The 14,700-nt window shown below is 34.3% G+C and overlaps 1 protein-coding gene across 7 annotated transcripts in view; it reads right to left on the minus strand.

The window, feature by feature from the left end:
* PHKB (phosphorylase kinase regulatory subunit beta) overlaps positions 1-14,700 on the minus strand; it is a 193,905-nt gene that overhangs the window by 162,593 nt on the left and 16,612 nt on the right. For 5 of the 7 annotated variants that reach the window (XM_079906270.1, XM_079906276.1, XM_079906271.1 and 2 more), the window contains 2 exons: positions 7,558-7,647; positions 5,493-5,631 (listed from right to left, as the gene is read on the minus strand). In XM_079906270.1, the coding sequence (XP_079762396.1) occupies positions 5,493-5,631; positions 7,558-7,647 (229 nt within the window). Of the gene's footprint in view, positions 1-5,492; positions 5,632-7,557; positions 7,648-7,991; positions 8,167-14,700 lie in introns of all 7 variants that reach the window. The other 2 variants (XM_079906274.1, XM_079906275.1) reach the window with 2 other exon arrangements.

Below are 14,700 nucleotides of genomic sequence, written 5' to 3' on the forward strand. Positions count from 1 at the left end.
CTTTTGATAATTAAGTATTTAACTATCTAGCTAGTTAATCCTATGTTCTGGCGACATCTACTAATTCTGTAACAGTGAAACTGCAATTTCCCAGCAGATGTAGAAATGCTGGGGAAAAAAAAATGTCCCATGATGAAACTTGCACAAATTTCTCCTTCTTTTAAGGAAGTAAGCCAATTGCTTTAAAAATAGTATATAATATTTTCAACACTGACTTGGCTGAAACTTTAAAGGATATTTCTATATTGGAAAAATCCACCAAAAGATTTTTTAAATTCATTGTTACAAAGTAGAGGCAATTTTAAATATCAATCCCTTTAGGTTATGCAATGGCCACTTGGATTCAATGAAGTGTAGATTAAGGTAGACACATGTCTTCTTTGTTCTGCCATGTGTTTAATAATGCCAGCCGGGCACTTCAGTCAGGAATGCCTTCAGCTAAAACATGCATCCAGTACGATACATGATGCATTTGGGCATAAAGTTTTATATCCTTAGGTCTTAGTTTAAAATCAATTGACCATAGTTTACATCTCTTGTTTTTAAAAAGAAAAAAAAACAGCTAACACCTAACTATTAAACTAGGTTGAGATGTTCTTCTGTCTTTAAGTTCCTTCTGTCTTTAAGTTCCTTTATTATTGATCAGTGGCCTTCAAAAAAGAGGAATGAGAGTTACCCACCAATGAAAATAATAGAAGTAGTTTATTCATTGTTTTACTAAATCTTAACTAAAATATCTGGCCATCATCCTCACCTGATAAAAAACATCACCTGTCTCCTTATTTAAAAGTATACTATAATTACCTCCTCTTTCAATTACAGATCTCACATACCAGTAATGGAAAGAAGGATGATCATTTTAACATGGTACAGTGAATGTCAGTAAAGAGTAAGTTATTTGTCATTAGAACATCATTCCCCCTTTCATATGCAGGCGATAAAGTAAAACTAGTATGATTCTGCTCTGTGATCTATTTTCACCCTGATGTCAGAGCCAAGTGTTAATAGAAGCAAATTATGGCACGGATAACAGTGGATGGGGCACTGATAAATGAAGGAAACAGCACATCTGGAGTATAATGAGCTCAAAGAAATGTTCTATATATAATTCCCACCTCACCATAAAACAAAGAAATAATTCAGGGGAAAAAAAAAGTCAAGTTTTTCTAAAACTGCCTTTAAAATAATTATCTGCCCCTAATTTCCACATTCATTAAACCACGACTAAAATATTCCAGAATAATTTAGCCGCAATAAGGAATCCTATTTCAATGAAGCTTTCGAGCTTCTCCTTTGTTCTGCAAATAATAGTGGTAACCAGAAGAATATTTCTCTTCTGACTTAGAAAATAAAAGAACAGTTGCATTTGAGTAAAAACATTTAGGCAATTAGTATATATCTATTGCCTTTCCTAAGAGTTAAAATGAACCTAGTGATCCAAAATAATTCCTCTATTTTCTACGAGGAACTGGCAATATTCTACTCTCTTTAGCCAGCTCTGTGGATGCACATTCAAGTTTTAATATGATCTCAATAATACTTTTAATTTTAAAAAACAGATAAATAGCTTTATATTTAACTTTAGTCAATATATTGATCACAAGCTATGTGGAGATGTTGATCAGGTATTTCTACAATATGAAGTCTTGAGTTTATATCTGAACCAGAATTCCATACTTATAAATATATAACTAGTGAAGAAACTAAACACTTGAATCCTATCATTGGTGCATTATTTCCACACAGCCAAACTTCAAGGAAAAAAAATAAGAATACTGTTTGGTCACGTGACTTGACTGTTTACTAGAACTAAGCTAGGGTCACCTGTTATATTCAGTTCCTAAAATAGCAATAAATCTGACAAGGGAGGGAACTGGCTAACTTCTTGCATGAAGGCATCCTCTCTCTCCCTTAGACAGTACTACAAGGTATCCTGTCTGCCTTGAGTTTTTGTATTTCTAATATATGCATATTTAAACAGTCTGAAAGTACTTCTTCAAGTCAATACTCTTTTTAAAAAAATTACTTACTCTTCTCAAATATAAAAAGTAAACTAAATTCCATATTTAAACCCTAATTTAAAGTCATGTTTTTTTCTAGAAGTTATATTAGAAAGAACAAAAAATGCAAAAACCCTACATGATACTTTTTAGTATGGCATAAAGTTTAGGTTCAACTTTCTTTTAACAGATTTTGTATAATTGACTAGGTTCAGGAACAGTTTTAACCTAAACCATGTAAATCAATATAATTATTTATAAAATAAAATAATTATAATGGTTATAATTATATAAAATTTTATTTATATTAATTATAATTATATTCACATATAATTATAATGTAATATAATGTAATGTAATATAATTATACATAGTATAATATAGATATAGTATAATATAATTTTAAACAATGACATATTCAGGACTACAACTTTATATGTAAATGACATTTTAAAAAGTCAAACATTTTAGTTAGTATTTCTTCTCTCCTCTAAAATAAAACAAAATTACAAAGTGAAACTGTAATATTACATTTAAGGAAAACTATTTCAAAGTGTATTTTTGCAAATAAGTTACTTCATTGTCTCTTGACTTTATCCAATTATTTAATTAAATAACATCAAATTATACTCCTAATGTATATGAAATATAAATGTGCATAAAATAATCCTTTCAAGTCCTCAGTACACATGCACACACACACAAATTCAAACAGAAGTGAGGTTTCAAGAGATTTTTGACAAGACTGATTGAAAACTAATACAATTAGAAAACTCAAATTACTTCCATTTTCAAAAATTAATAACTTTATATTATGCATTCATTACCAATAAGAGATTGATATAAATTCATGAAGAGAAAATACTGATAGCTTAATTTTTGAGGAATTCTACCTAATATAATCTATATGATTTCATTAGCATTTAAAAGTAGAACTGGAAACAAAATTCTACTAATTTTACAACATGGGGATTCTCTAAACAAACTATCACAACATAATATTGTGAAAGTAAAAAGGGCTTCATAGTAATTTTGTGGTAAGTACCCTTGCATTTATCCAAATAGAACACATTTTGCTTGCTAGTAAAACAAAAAATCTGCTACTTTAACTATGTAAGAAGATAAATTATCCAGGGAGTTAGTACATAGATAGTGTCCCCAGCAAAGAAAAGATTTTAAATTCTCTATCAGATGTTTGAAGCCTCCTGGGAAAAGGCCGGTACTCTTGTTTTTTTTTAAGCAATTTTCCCCCAACATTTTATTTACAAAAATTTCAAATCTATAGAAAAGCTAAAAGAATGCTACAATTACTCTTCACCTGGATTCACCAGTTGCTAAAATTAGCTTGCATTCTCTAATTTATTTTCTGCAGTATTTGAATATCATTACCCACACATATTTCAGAAGTATCTCCTAAAAACAAGGACATTCTCCTACATAACCATAATATCATTATCATACCCAATGAATTGATACTATAATGTCTAATATATAGTGTATATCAAATAGAATCCAACTATCCCCCAAATATACTTTACACTTTTTTTAATGCGTGATTCAATCAAGGTTCACGCATTGCATGTAGTTCTCATAATCTAGCCATCTTCACACCTATTTTCTAATCTTCTATGATTATTACATTTTTTAAGAGCTCAGACAAGTTGTCCTACAAGTAGTCACAATCTGGCTTTGTCTGATTGTTTATTTACAGATAGAGCCATTTACACATTTTGGTAAGAAGTCAATATGGGTAATGTGCCACATCAGGAGGCACCTAAAGTCAGTCTGTCCCATTACTGGCTTGACTACTTGATTAAGGTGCTACTGGTCCTAAGACTAGTAGTTGCTAGACATTTAATGAAGCTACATTGTGCTTACATAGAATATGGTAAAAAACGCTGGTAGTGACATTAGCAAACAAGTGCTGAAGGTGACTGCCTTTATATTATCTCACTATTTGATTTTCTTTACAAGTGCAACACATCAATGATTTAAGACAGAGAAATCATGTTCATGTGAAAGATACAGTTTTCAAATCAGAAGTACATGCATGTGGAGAGAGCAGGAAGATGGCGGAAGAGTAAGACGCGGAGATCACCTTCCTCCCCACAGATACACCAGAAATACATCTACACGTGGAACAACTCCTACAGAACACCTACTGAACGCTGGCAGAAGACCTCAGACCTCCCAAAAGCTCTATTTACAATAGCCCGGAGATGGAAACAACCTAAGTGCCCAACATCGGATGAATGGATAAAGAAGATGTGGCACATATATACAATGGAATATTACTCAGCCATAAAAAGAAACGAAATTGAGCTATTTGTAATGAGGTGGATAGACCTAGAGTCTGTCATACACAGTGAAGTAAGTCAGAAAGAAAAAGACAAATACCGTATGCTAACACATATATATGGAATTTAAGAAAAAAAAATGTCATGAAGAACCTAGGGGTAAGGCAGGAATAAAGACGCAGACCTCCTAGAGAACGGACTTGAGGTTATGGGGAGGGGGAAGGGTGAACAGTGACGGGGCGAGAGAGAGTCATGGACATATACACACTAACAAACGTAGTAAGATAGATAGCTAGTGGGAAGCAGCCGCATGGCACAGGGATATTGGCTCGGTGCTTTGTGACAGCCTGGAGGGGTGGGATAGGGAGGGTGGGAGGAGGGAGACGCAAGAGGGAAGAGATATGGGAACATATGTATATGTATAACTGATTCACTTTGTTATAAAGCAGAAACTAACACACCATTGTAAAGCAATTATACCCCAATAAAGATGTTAAAAAAAAAAAAAAAAAAAAGAAGTACATGCATGTATCACCTTCAGAAAATTAATATTCAGAAACCTCATTTTTGTAACGGTTAAAGTGTATCACTATTGACTATGTGTCAGGACCCACAACAGATGCTTTCCATATATAATGAAATAAATGAAGTAAGGAGAACTTTTGTATTGTGAAAAGATTTATTTTTCTTTTACTTTATGAAATAATTATTTGACTGACAACCAGATTATTAAGTGATACCCCAAAGAAGTATAGTAAGAAAAACACTAAACTGGGAGAGGGAAGGAGAAGAGTCCTGGCCCTGGCTCTGTCATTAACTAGTTGTGCAATTTTGAACAAATCTGTTAAACTACTCTAGGCCCTAGTTTTATCATCTGTAAAATTCAATCATCATCAATTTCCTCTGTGATTGAAACCAATCAACTCAACGAGAATGGGCAATTCATTCTGTCAAAGACTAATGATGATTTACAAACCTAGAGATGAGAAATTTTGGTCACAAACTCATAAAATGTTAGAACTTGTCTCATGTAAATCCTTAGGAAAACTGAAAGGTTTAGAATCCTAAAAGGAGATGTGAGCAGTTGCAGGTAACACAGTGACTCAGCAGCAGAGCCAGCTGCCCAATTTGTCTTGGGGCTACAAAACCCTATTACCTAGACTTGGAGTTACTAGTAAAAGACACACCAGCTTACCTGTATGCAAGAGCCAAAGCCCAGGCCCCAGCAGCGCAGTATAGACTGTCATGGATCTTGGCCTTCTGATCATCACCACATGTTTTTGTGGGAAAGAGACCTGTGGTTGGACTTTGATACAGCAGCAATGTTGACTTGACTGAAATTGAAAACAAGAAAAAGAACGAATTGTAAAGCCATCCATTTCCCTTGAGCTGAAGGTCTTAAACTTCCTTGGTTTCCTCATCCTACAATTTTGTTGTTTCTAAACTTAGCTGTAGTATAAAACTTTTGAAGATGTAGAAACAACTCCAGGTAAGTAACTGCAGCCTAAGTAGGGATCCACCCTGCATGAAGGGGTCTTTCCACTTTTGAGGAAAGAACTCAGCTAACTGGCATTTAAAAAGTCTTTAGCACATCCTTCTTTATGTCAGTAAGTGTTATAAGGCAACATCAGATACAGAAAAAAAAAAGATTAACCAAAAAACTAAGTATATTTTCAAAAATAAGTTCAATAGGGAAAAATAAAGCAAATATACAACAAAGAGTTGTATACATTTGCTAAATCCAAAGCTAACTCAACCCTAAACAGGCCAGAATCCTGTTTTTCACTGATGACTAATTCGTACCTGAAGAGCAATGTATTCATTTTACATACTATATTAGTGATAAGTTTAACATTTTAAAACTGAATCCCATCTTTATATGACATGAAAACAGCAAGCAAATAATTATTTTGTGAACATTCAACTTAAGTCAAAGAAGTCTGAAATCAGCGTTTTCCAGTTGTCCGTCAGTATGCACAGGGATGGTTCCAGGACCCACCATGCATGCGAAAATCCTCAGACACTCAAGTCCCTTATCTAAAATGGCTAATACAGTAGGCCCTCCTTATCTGCAGGTTCTGCATCTGCAGATACAGAAAGCAAACTCTACTACCTTATATAAAACAGTCCTAAAATAGAAAAATAAACACACTAAAATTACATTTCCTAAAAGCTATTTTATTCCTGTCTAACTATAAATGGATGAGTAATGTTTTTCCCCCAAATAAATTAAGTTACTCTAATCTAGATTGGCATATGTCAACTACTTTAGGACAGTTTTTCAAAGGTCTAAAGTACTCTGGTCCATCACAGAGATTAAAGACTTAAATTTCTTTTTCTTTTTTCAGACTAAACTGACATTATCATTTCTTTCAGAATACCAGGGTATTTATTATTTTTCACAGAGTAAAAAACCGGTCCTCATAGTCCAAAGTAAAAATCTGACATTTCTTTTAAAAGGCAGTTTAATCTCTTTAGCTAGTTATGGCTAATAATAGCTAATAATATAGCTAATATAGCTAATAATAAGTAGGCAACATAAGAATATATACCAGAATCTTGACCAAAATAAGTTGAAATAAGGTTTTACACGATGCTGACACTAAAAAATCCTTCTCCTTAGTGAGATAAATAAATCCAATTTTATATTTGACATACTAGGCCACATAAATGGCACAAGAAGCAAACTGACAAAAAAAATTAATAGGCATTTCCAACTTACGGTCTGATGAACAAAGAGGAGCCCCCTAAATACATACATATCTCAAAGTTGCTTGCTCACATTAAGTAACAAAATTTGTCAGGTTGATCCTGACAAAAACAAAACAGCAACCAAAAAAACAGGGACCTGATATCAGTAACAGTAACCTGAGATTACCTTTTGAATCTCAATGAATTAGAAATGGATATAAAAGGTTCAGGACTACATAGGAACCATGTATAGGTAAATAAGCAAAAAATAAAAATCTTTGTGTAAGAATTATTCAAGAGACAGCCTCTAGTTCTCAAATCTGGTAATATTTAGGAAGGCTAAAAGGACACAGAGGACACTGGTGACAGTTTCAAAATGATTCAGGGGACAGATATGACTTGTCAGATTCCTTCCATAGTCCCCATATCATATGCAATTGGAATATGTAGCTGTCTAAGCACTGAAACTACCCCAACATCCAAATGAGAGAACATCATCCATATAATATATATATAATATAACTAAGGCATAGCTACCTAAGGACATGTTTTCCTCAGGTTTTGCTTACCAATTCTGTAATAGTGATCCAATTTATCCCACAGAGTTTCATTATCAGGCCTCGGAAGATTAATGCTTTTAAGAGGTTCATAAACTGAGCCTGAAAGAAAAATGAAAACCCATCGAATTCAATCATTTTCATCCAGATAAACAAAGAAACTTCTAAACAAATGAAGAAGCTCTACTTAGCAATCTAATTTTCATTTTTATAGTGAACTATCACATTTCACTACTTGTCAAATTTGGGGTGGGAAAAGGAAAAAGAAGAAAGCACTTGTAGTATTTCTAAATGTTATGAGCTATCCCCCTCCTCACTCCCAGCAGTCAAGCCAACTAACTCGTGTATACTGGTTCTAACATCTCAAATATCACTAATACTCCTGTGGTAGTCCAGTAGCTCAATAATTTCAGTTCCTTCTGAGAAATATCAATATATCTACTTACATGCCCTGAAATCCAAACTGTATTCCTTATCCTCATGCATTATCAGGCAGTTTTCTGTCAAACAATCATACCCCCGAAACCTCAAGGAAAAAGATACTGTACATGTTCCAAAGTCATCCACTTCATGAATATTCAGATAGTTTTCATACTGAAAGCCTGAAGCCTCCACTTTCTCCTAGGTAGATAATACTTGCCTTATTATCTAGACTATAAGCAGAAACCATTTCTACTTTTCAGCCATGGAAACTACAGCAAGGTGTTAGCAGAATACACTGCTCAAAAGCTACAAAATTCACGTTAATCATGATAATCTGCCACAAAATGGATACAGAAAATTGTTCACTTGACTAGTGCACTTTCTCAACTGCTGACTGAAAGGAAGACATCTGGCCCTTCAGCCATCAGAATAAGTACTGACTCTCATTCTTGTTAAAAGCACTCAGAAATTATAAACATCTCAAAGTCACAATTAATCCACCCTGGGACTCAGGTAAGCCACGTCATATAGTCTAACAACATAGCACAAGAGTGAACCTATAACTTACCAGGGCGGGGGGTCGTGTTGGAAGGCATTAAGAATCAGTTTTTAAAGAAAATTAAAGCATTTATGTTCGTAAAATTGCTATGGCCAGTATGCTAGTTTAAAGCCAAGTTATTTGAAATCTCTTAATGTTTAGGGAAAGTAAGGTAAAGATCTACACATTCAGGCAATAGTCCCATTATCTTCTGTTAGAAAGAGAGATGACTTATGGATGAAAACAGGGAATATGAATTGACTTGCTCTGAGTGAAGAGATTTTTCTAAAAAAGTCTTCACAATGACACCAACGAGAATGGCCCCCATAGTGAAGTATGGAGAGGACTACCAACACAGAGAGGAAAGCATCAGGACTGCAAAGGAGGCAAGGGTCCACACATGCCTTCTGCCTCTCTGCATTCAATTAGCTCTGGGTAGGTTTAAGTATATTGGCAGTATATGGGCAGCCTGGCAGCTGGGAAGGAATGCTTGCATGTTAGGTGATAAGCTCTGGGGGGTCTATACACTCTCGGTGAAATTCAGCCATAATTAATAAAATAAAATCAGGTACAAATCATCACGTTTTAAATTGTGCATATGGATATACAAAGACTAAAGGGGACATGTTTGCTGGGGTGGAATGATTGTGGAATGATTTGCTTTTACTTATATTTTATTTAGACTTGTTTTTATTTATTCTGTGGTGAAATGATTTGTTTTTATTTAGAGCGCTATTCGTAGAGCTAAGATTTTGCTTTATATGAGAAAAATAAAATCACCAAATGTTGCATATACATTTTCATTACAATTAGATAAATAATACATGTGCATATGGATAAAGATTGAAATAGAATATGCAAAACTGAAATCTACTTGCATTATAATAGTAGGTGAATTTATTTTGAAAGATTATTTTAATGACACTGTATCAGGGTTCTTAGAGTGAAAAAAATACTTCCTTTAAAAGTACTATTACATTTAAGGTGCCCCTTACCTCCCCCAAAAGACTAAAATGATTCTGTCATCTAATGTTTTTCAATAAAATCACCCATGGAGTTTCTTAGAAGCAACAATAAATAAATGGGAAACCAGACTTTTCAAGAAAATAAATACCCATTCAGCAAGAGCTAAAAGATGTTCAAAACAAAGCAGAAAAGTGTAAAAGTAAAATCAGCTAATTCACTGAGAATCTATGTTTTCTTACACCTTCCTATATCTTCAAAGAAAGCCCAAGGTAAATTAAGAACAGCTTGGCTAGATAAATGTCAACACTTCAGTGATCACCACCATATTGCTTCTAAAGTAACTGCATAAAATTAAATTACTTAGAAAGGAAAAGCAATAATGGAAACATTTTAAACAAGAATTAAACATCTGAAAAGCATCAATACCAATACAAACGTGGAGGAGAAAGAAATCAACAATGGAGTACAAGTTCCCAAAGACAAAGATGCAAAATAACAGAAAACTCTAATAATGTTTAGAATTCAAAATGAAATGAATTTTTAAAATATAAATTTCTCCTTTCCATGTTTTTCTCATTTGAATTTTGCCTATATCTAAACACCACAAAGTAAAATAAAACTTATCAGTTATCAAGTTTGTAAAATGAGTTTAAACATGTCAACCTGATTTCTTACCTGACAATTCACTTTGTATTAGAAAAATACAGTCTATGTCTTCATTTCAGAACACATTACATCAAACAGATAACAGTGAGAAAGAAGATGAAGCAGAAGTTGTTACTTGAAGAGAAATATTACAGCTTTATCATGAAGGAAGAAAGTGCTATTTACTAACAAAGACTAAAGAATGAGCTGCTCTGTGAGACATAAACAGTATTATAGAAAGAGATAAACTTAACAAAGGTATAAGCTTTCTGAATTTTGCACTATAAACCCAGAAGGTTTCTGAGTGTTATGGAGAGGCTCTTAAGAAATCACAAAACAGCACTGATAGTTAAATAGTAACTGTTAAAAGCATGAAATAGATGACCCATGAGGAAATTCAAGGCGGGAAACTGATCAGCAAACCAAAACATCAGAAGTGTATTATTTGGGCATATTACTGTACATGATTCAGAGCTCTTTAATACATACAAAAATATTATTAATCAAGACTTTGATGATCCCTAAAGTAGCTTTACCATTTTTCCATGCATGGTGGTGGACTAAGATAAATATCATTATTTATTCATTCAGTTAATATATACAGTGAATGCATAAGACTCTGGACCATACATCTAGCAGGCTACCAAGGCCTACAGATTAGGAAGAAAGGTAAGGTTTTGAATAAGATTATATATATATATATATATATATATATATATATATATATATATATATATATATATGAATAACAAGGTAGAGTGGTGAGTTCCTTAAAAGACAAAGGACAGGAAAATTTAATCCCCCTGTGGGGCTCAGAGAACAGGGAACTCCTGCATTGCAATCTCTAAACTTACTAGCAATTTCAAATAATGAATTGCCATCTAAATATGAAGGTAACAACTCAACTCCAGGAAGATGTTAAGTCATAAATATATATACATATATGCACACATACTTAATATAGTTATTTTTTTTAATTTTTTTTTAATTTATTTTATTTTTGGCTGCATTTGGTCTTTGTTGATGTGCGCGGGCTTTCTCTAGTTGTGGCGAGCGGGGACTCCTCTTTGTTGCAGCGCGCACTTCTCTTTGTGGTGGCTTCTTTTGTTGCAAAGCACAGGCTCTAGGCACGTGGGCTTCAGTAGTTGTGGCAAACGGGCTCAATAGTTGTGGCTCGCGTGCTCTATAGAGCGCAGGCTCAGTAGTTGTGGCACAGGGGCTTCGTTGTTCCGTGGCATGTGGGACCTTCCCAGACCAGAGCTCGAACCCGTGTCCCCTGCATTGGCAGGCAGATTCTTAACCTCTGCGTCATCAGGGAAGTTCCTAATACAGTTCTAAAACTTATACACATGTCTCACGAAACAAGATACTATATACTAAGATTTTTTTTGAAGTGATACACATGAAGGTTTAGGTGAAGAAATTATATCACTAAAGGGTAAATTTTATTGACACACTGACCCTAGTATGCCCTTTCACAGGATAATTTTATTATAAATTTAAATCCGTAGAAAGGACCATAGGATTTTAATTCTCTCCCTCAATTAATTTCTTTCCAGATTAAAAAAAAAAGATAACATTCTATCACCCTAAAAAAGGTATCGTTAACATTTTGGTACGTTTTGGTACATTTGGTACATTAACATTTTGGTGCATTCTTTTCAGGCATGTTTTACTGTGTATATATTTTTTAATGCGTACACTCTTTAATGTGTATGTTTTTTTAGTGTGTATATATCACATAAACACATAAAATTTACCACATATAGGATCATAACATACATATTGTTTTTCTCATGGACGTAAGTCCTTTTTTTCCTTACCTCATCCTCTTGCCCTCTTCTGTACTCATAACCACACATTTTCCATGTTTATATAATCAAACATATAGGCAAGAATGAGAGAAGAGTCTGCCCTTGCTCGTTTTATAAAAATGGGATCATGACAGACCTGTGCTTGCATTTAGCTCCTCTCATTTAACAACACACAGGGAAATCACTAAAAGTGATGGCTCTTTCTTTTGCTATACTACAACTTATTCCACTAGCCCCCCATCAGTGGGTATATAATTTGCTCCCTATTTTTACCATCACAAACAATACTGCAAAACACAGATATACACAGATATAACCAGGAGTGTGCTAGAATCAGTTAGAACTGGCTGGAGAGAGTCAACTGTGAAATTGTCAGGAATTTTGGGACTGGTTGTGAAACACAGCCATAACTGCAAATTAAATTACAACTAATTATTAAAAACAATGGTAATAAATAATCAAGCCTCATCACTTCCTATTTTACTACATTCTACTATTATATATACTTTTGAGTTTATTTATACCTATATATCTGTACATTGGAAATACTATGTAATAGCATGTTACAATACATATCTTCCCAACTCTGCATTCAGTAATGTCACGAAAAGAAGTAGTATTGAATTATTACTATTATTTTTTTTTGCAGTACGCGGGCCTCTCACTGTTGTGGCCTCTCCCGTTGTGGAGCACAGGCTTCGCACGCGCAGGCTCAGCAGCCATGGCTCACGGGCCCAGCCACTCCGCGATATGTGGGATCTTCCCGGACAGGGGCACAAACCCCTGTCCCCTGCGTCGGCAGGCGGACTCTCAACCACTGCGCCACCAAGGAAGTCCCCAGAGGGGCCACATTCTTGAGTACTTAACATCTGAATGTGTAGATCTTTACCTTACTTCCCCTAAACATAAAGAGATTTCAAATAACTTGGCTTTAGACTAGCATACTGGCCATAGCAATTTTACGAACATAAATGCCACATAAGAAGGTTTTTGATAGGGGCTTGGTCCGGAAAGATCCCACATGCCGCGGAGCAACTAACCCTGTGTGCCACAACTCCTGAGCCTGCGCTCTAGAGCCCACAAGCCACAACTACTGAGCCCACATGCCACAACTACTGAAGCCTGTGCAGTCTGGGGCCCACAACAAGAGAAGCCATCGCAATGAGAAGCCCACGCACCACAATGAAGAGTGGCCCCTGCTCACCGCAACTAGAGAAAGTCCACGCGCAGCAAAAAAGACCCAAAGCAGCCACAAATAAATATATAAATTTATTTAAAAATAATAAATAAAATGGTTTTTGATAACCCCAAGGTTATACATATAGTTACTGCAATTTTCTTCTAAGTTTTTTATAATGTTAAAAAAATAAAGTTTCCCACTTAGCTATTTTATCCATTGGGAATTTGTTTTCTAAACCGTTTTTAAAGTAAGTAGTAAATTCCCTTCATTTTAAAAAGATCAAATTGGTAAAATTTTTTTTTTTTAGGTTACAAAATATTCAATAGAAAGATCCATTTGTCCTAAATTATAAAGAGACCATCTCAAACTATGGGATTCAAATAGACAATTTCCTCTTGAAATAATACAACTTAATTTTCAAAAGCTATATAAAAACTCTAATATCTAATAATGTAGCATTTGATCTACTTATATGCAAGATTTCAAACCCATCATGGACATATGATATTTACAAACAGCTTAAACAATAATCAGCTTCATGTGCAGCTACATTAATGTCTCTAAAATTCGCAATTGCCTGGAGCAACATATATTGATTTTTTTTTTTTAAGTACTGTACGTAGCACTCAATGATGCATATTGACACAAAGTTAAAACATAAAGTATGCTGCACCCTTTCATTTTTCTATAGGTCTTGGGTTCTAGCAGAGAAATACACAAAAAATGTGAAAGTAGAATCTTAGCCCAAGGAAAGAATCAACCAGTATCTTCTGTCTGCGTTTTATTCATGATTCTCTAACTTTGGGAATGGAGCAGGGTGAGATTCACCAGTTCTAAAGACTGCAACTTTAGAATCTTCTGCCTGAGCTAATGGTAAACAGCTAATTTTATAGACATAGGATATTAAGAACTGTGATTTTTCAGTCAGGAAAATCTCTGAAAGCGTTAGTCTCTTAAGCCTAAGTTTTTGAAAACTGTTAAGTGCAGAGGCTAATAAACTAATAAGAAAGTATGTACGAAGAAGCAGTTGAATAACCAAAATCCCTGAGCTAACATATTCTCCAACAAAATGATCAGGAACTAAGAAGAATCTGAAGCCCTTGCATTGTAGAGGGTCAAAAAGCCCCACAGTTTCATGAGGTTTGGATAGTCCTTATACTTGCATATAGAGAAGGTGAGGAGGGCAGGAAGGGTACAGACCAGGAAGGCATGGAAAAGCAAAGAGATAGCCTTGTATATGAACATACAAAATATATGCAAACCACATCTGCGGTTTATCAGTTAATTATTAAAACATTAATTTCTGAGGTGTTAAGATATCAAGGTTTCCCAGAGTATAATAATTATATGTTTATCATCTATATTATGATACAACGTATTTTCAAGCAACTTTGAAATTTAAATTAAATCATTAACTTGGGATGATAAGTTCTTCATCTTAAAATTCCCTTTTACTCCTCCACTGATAAAAACTAGAAGGATACTACTATAGAAGGGACAAATTATTCTAATACATTCTCACCTTTGTATCCCTAATGCTTGTACTAGGAGGTTCACAATCCAAATGTTTATTTAATTGAACTGTGTGA

Source organism: Stenella coeruleoalba (assembly GCF_951394435.1).
Source record: "Stenella coeruleoalba genome assembly, chromosome: 20".
In the NCBI taxonomy this organism is placed as follows: Eukaryota; Metazoa; Chordata; class Mammalia; order Artiodactyla; family Delphinidae; genus Stenella; species Stenella coeruleoalba.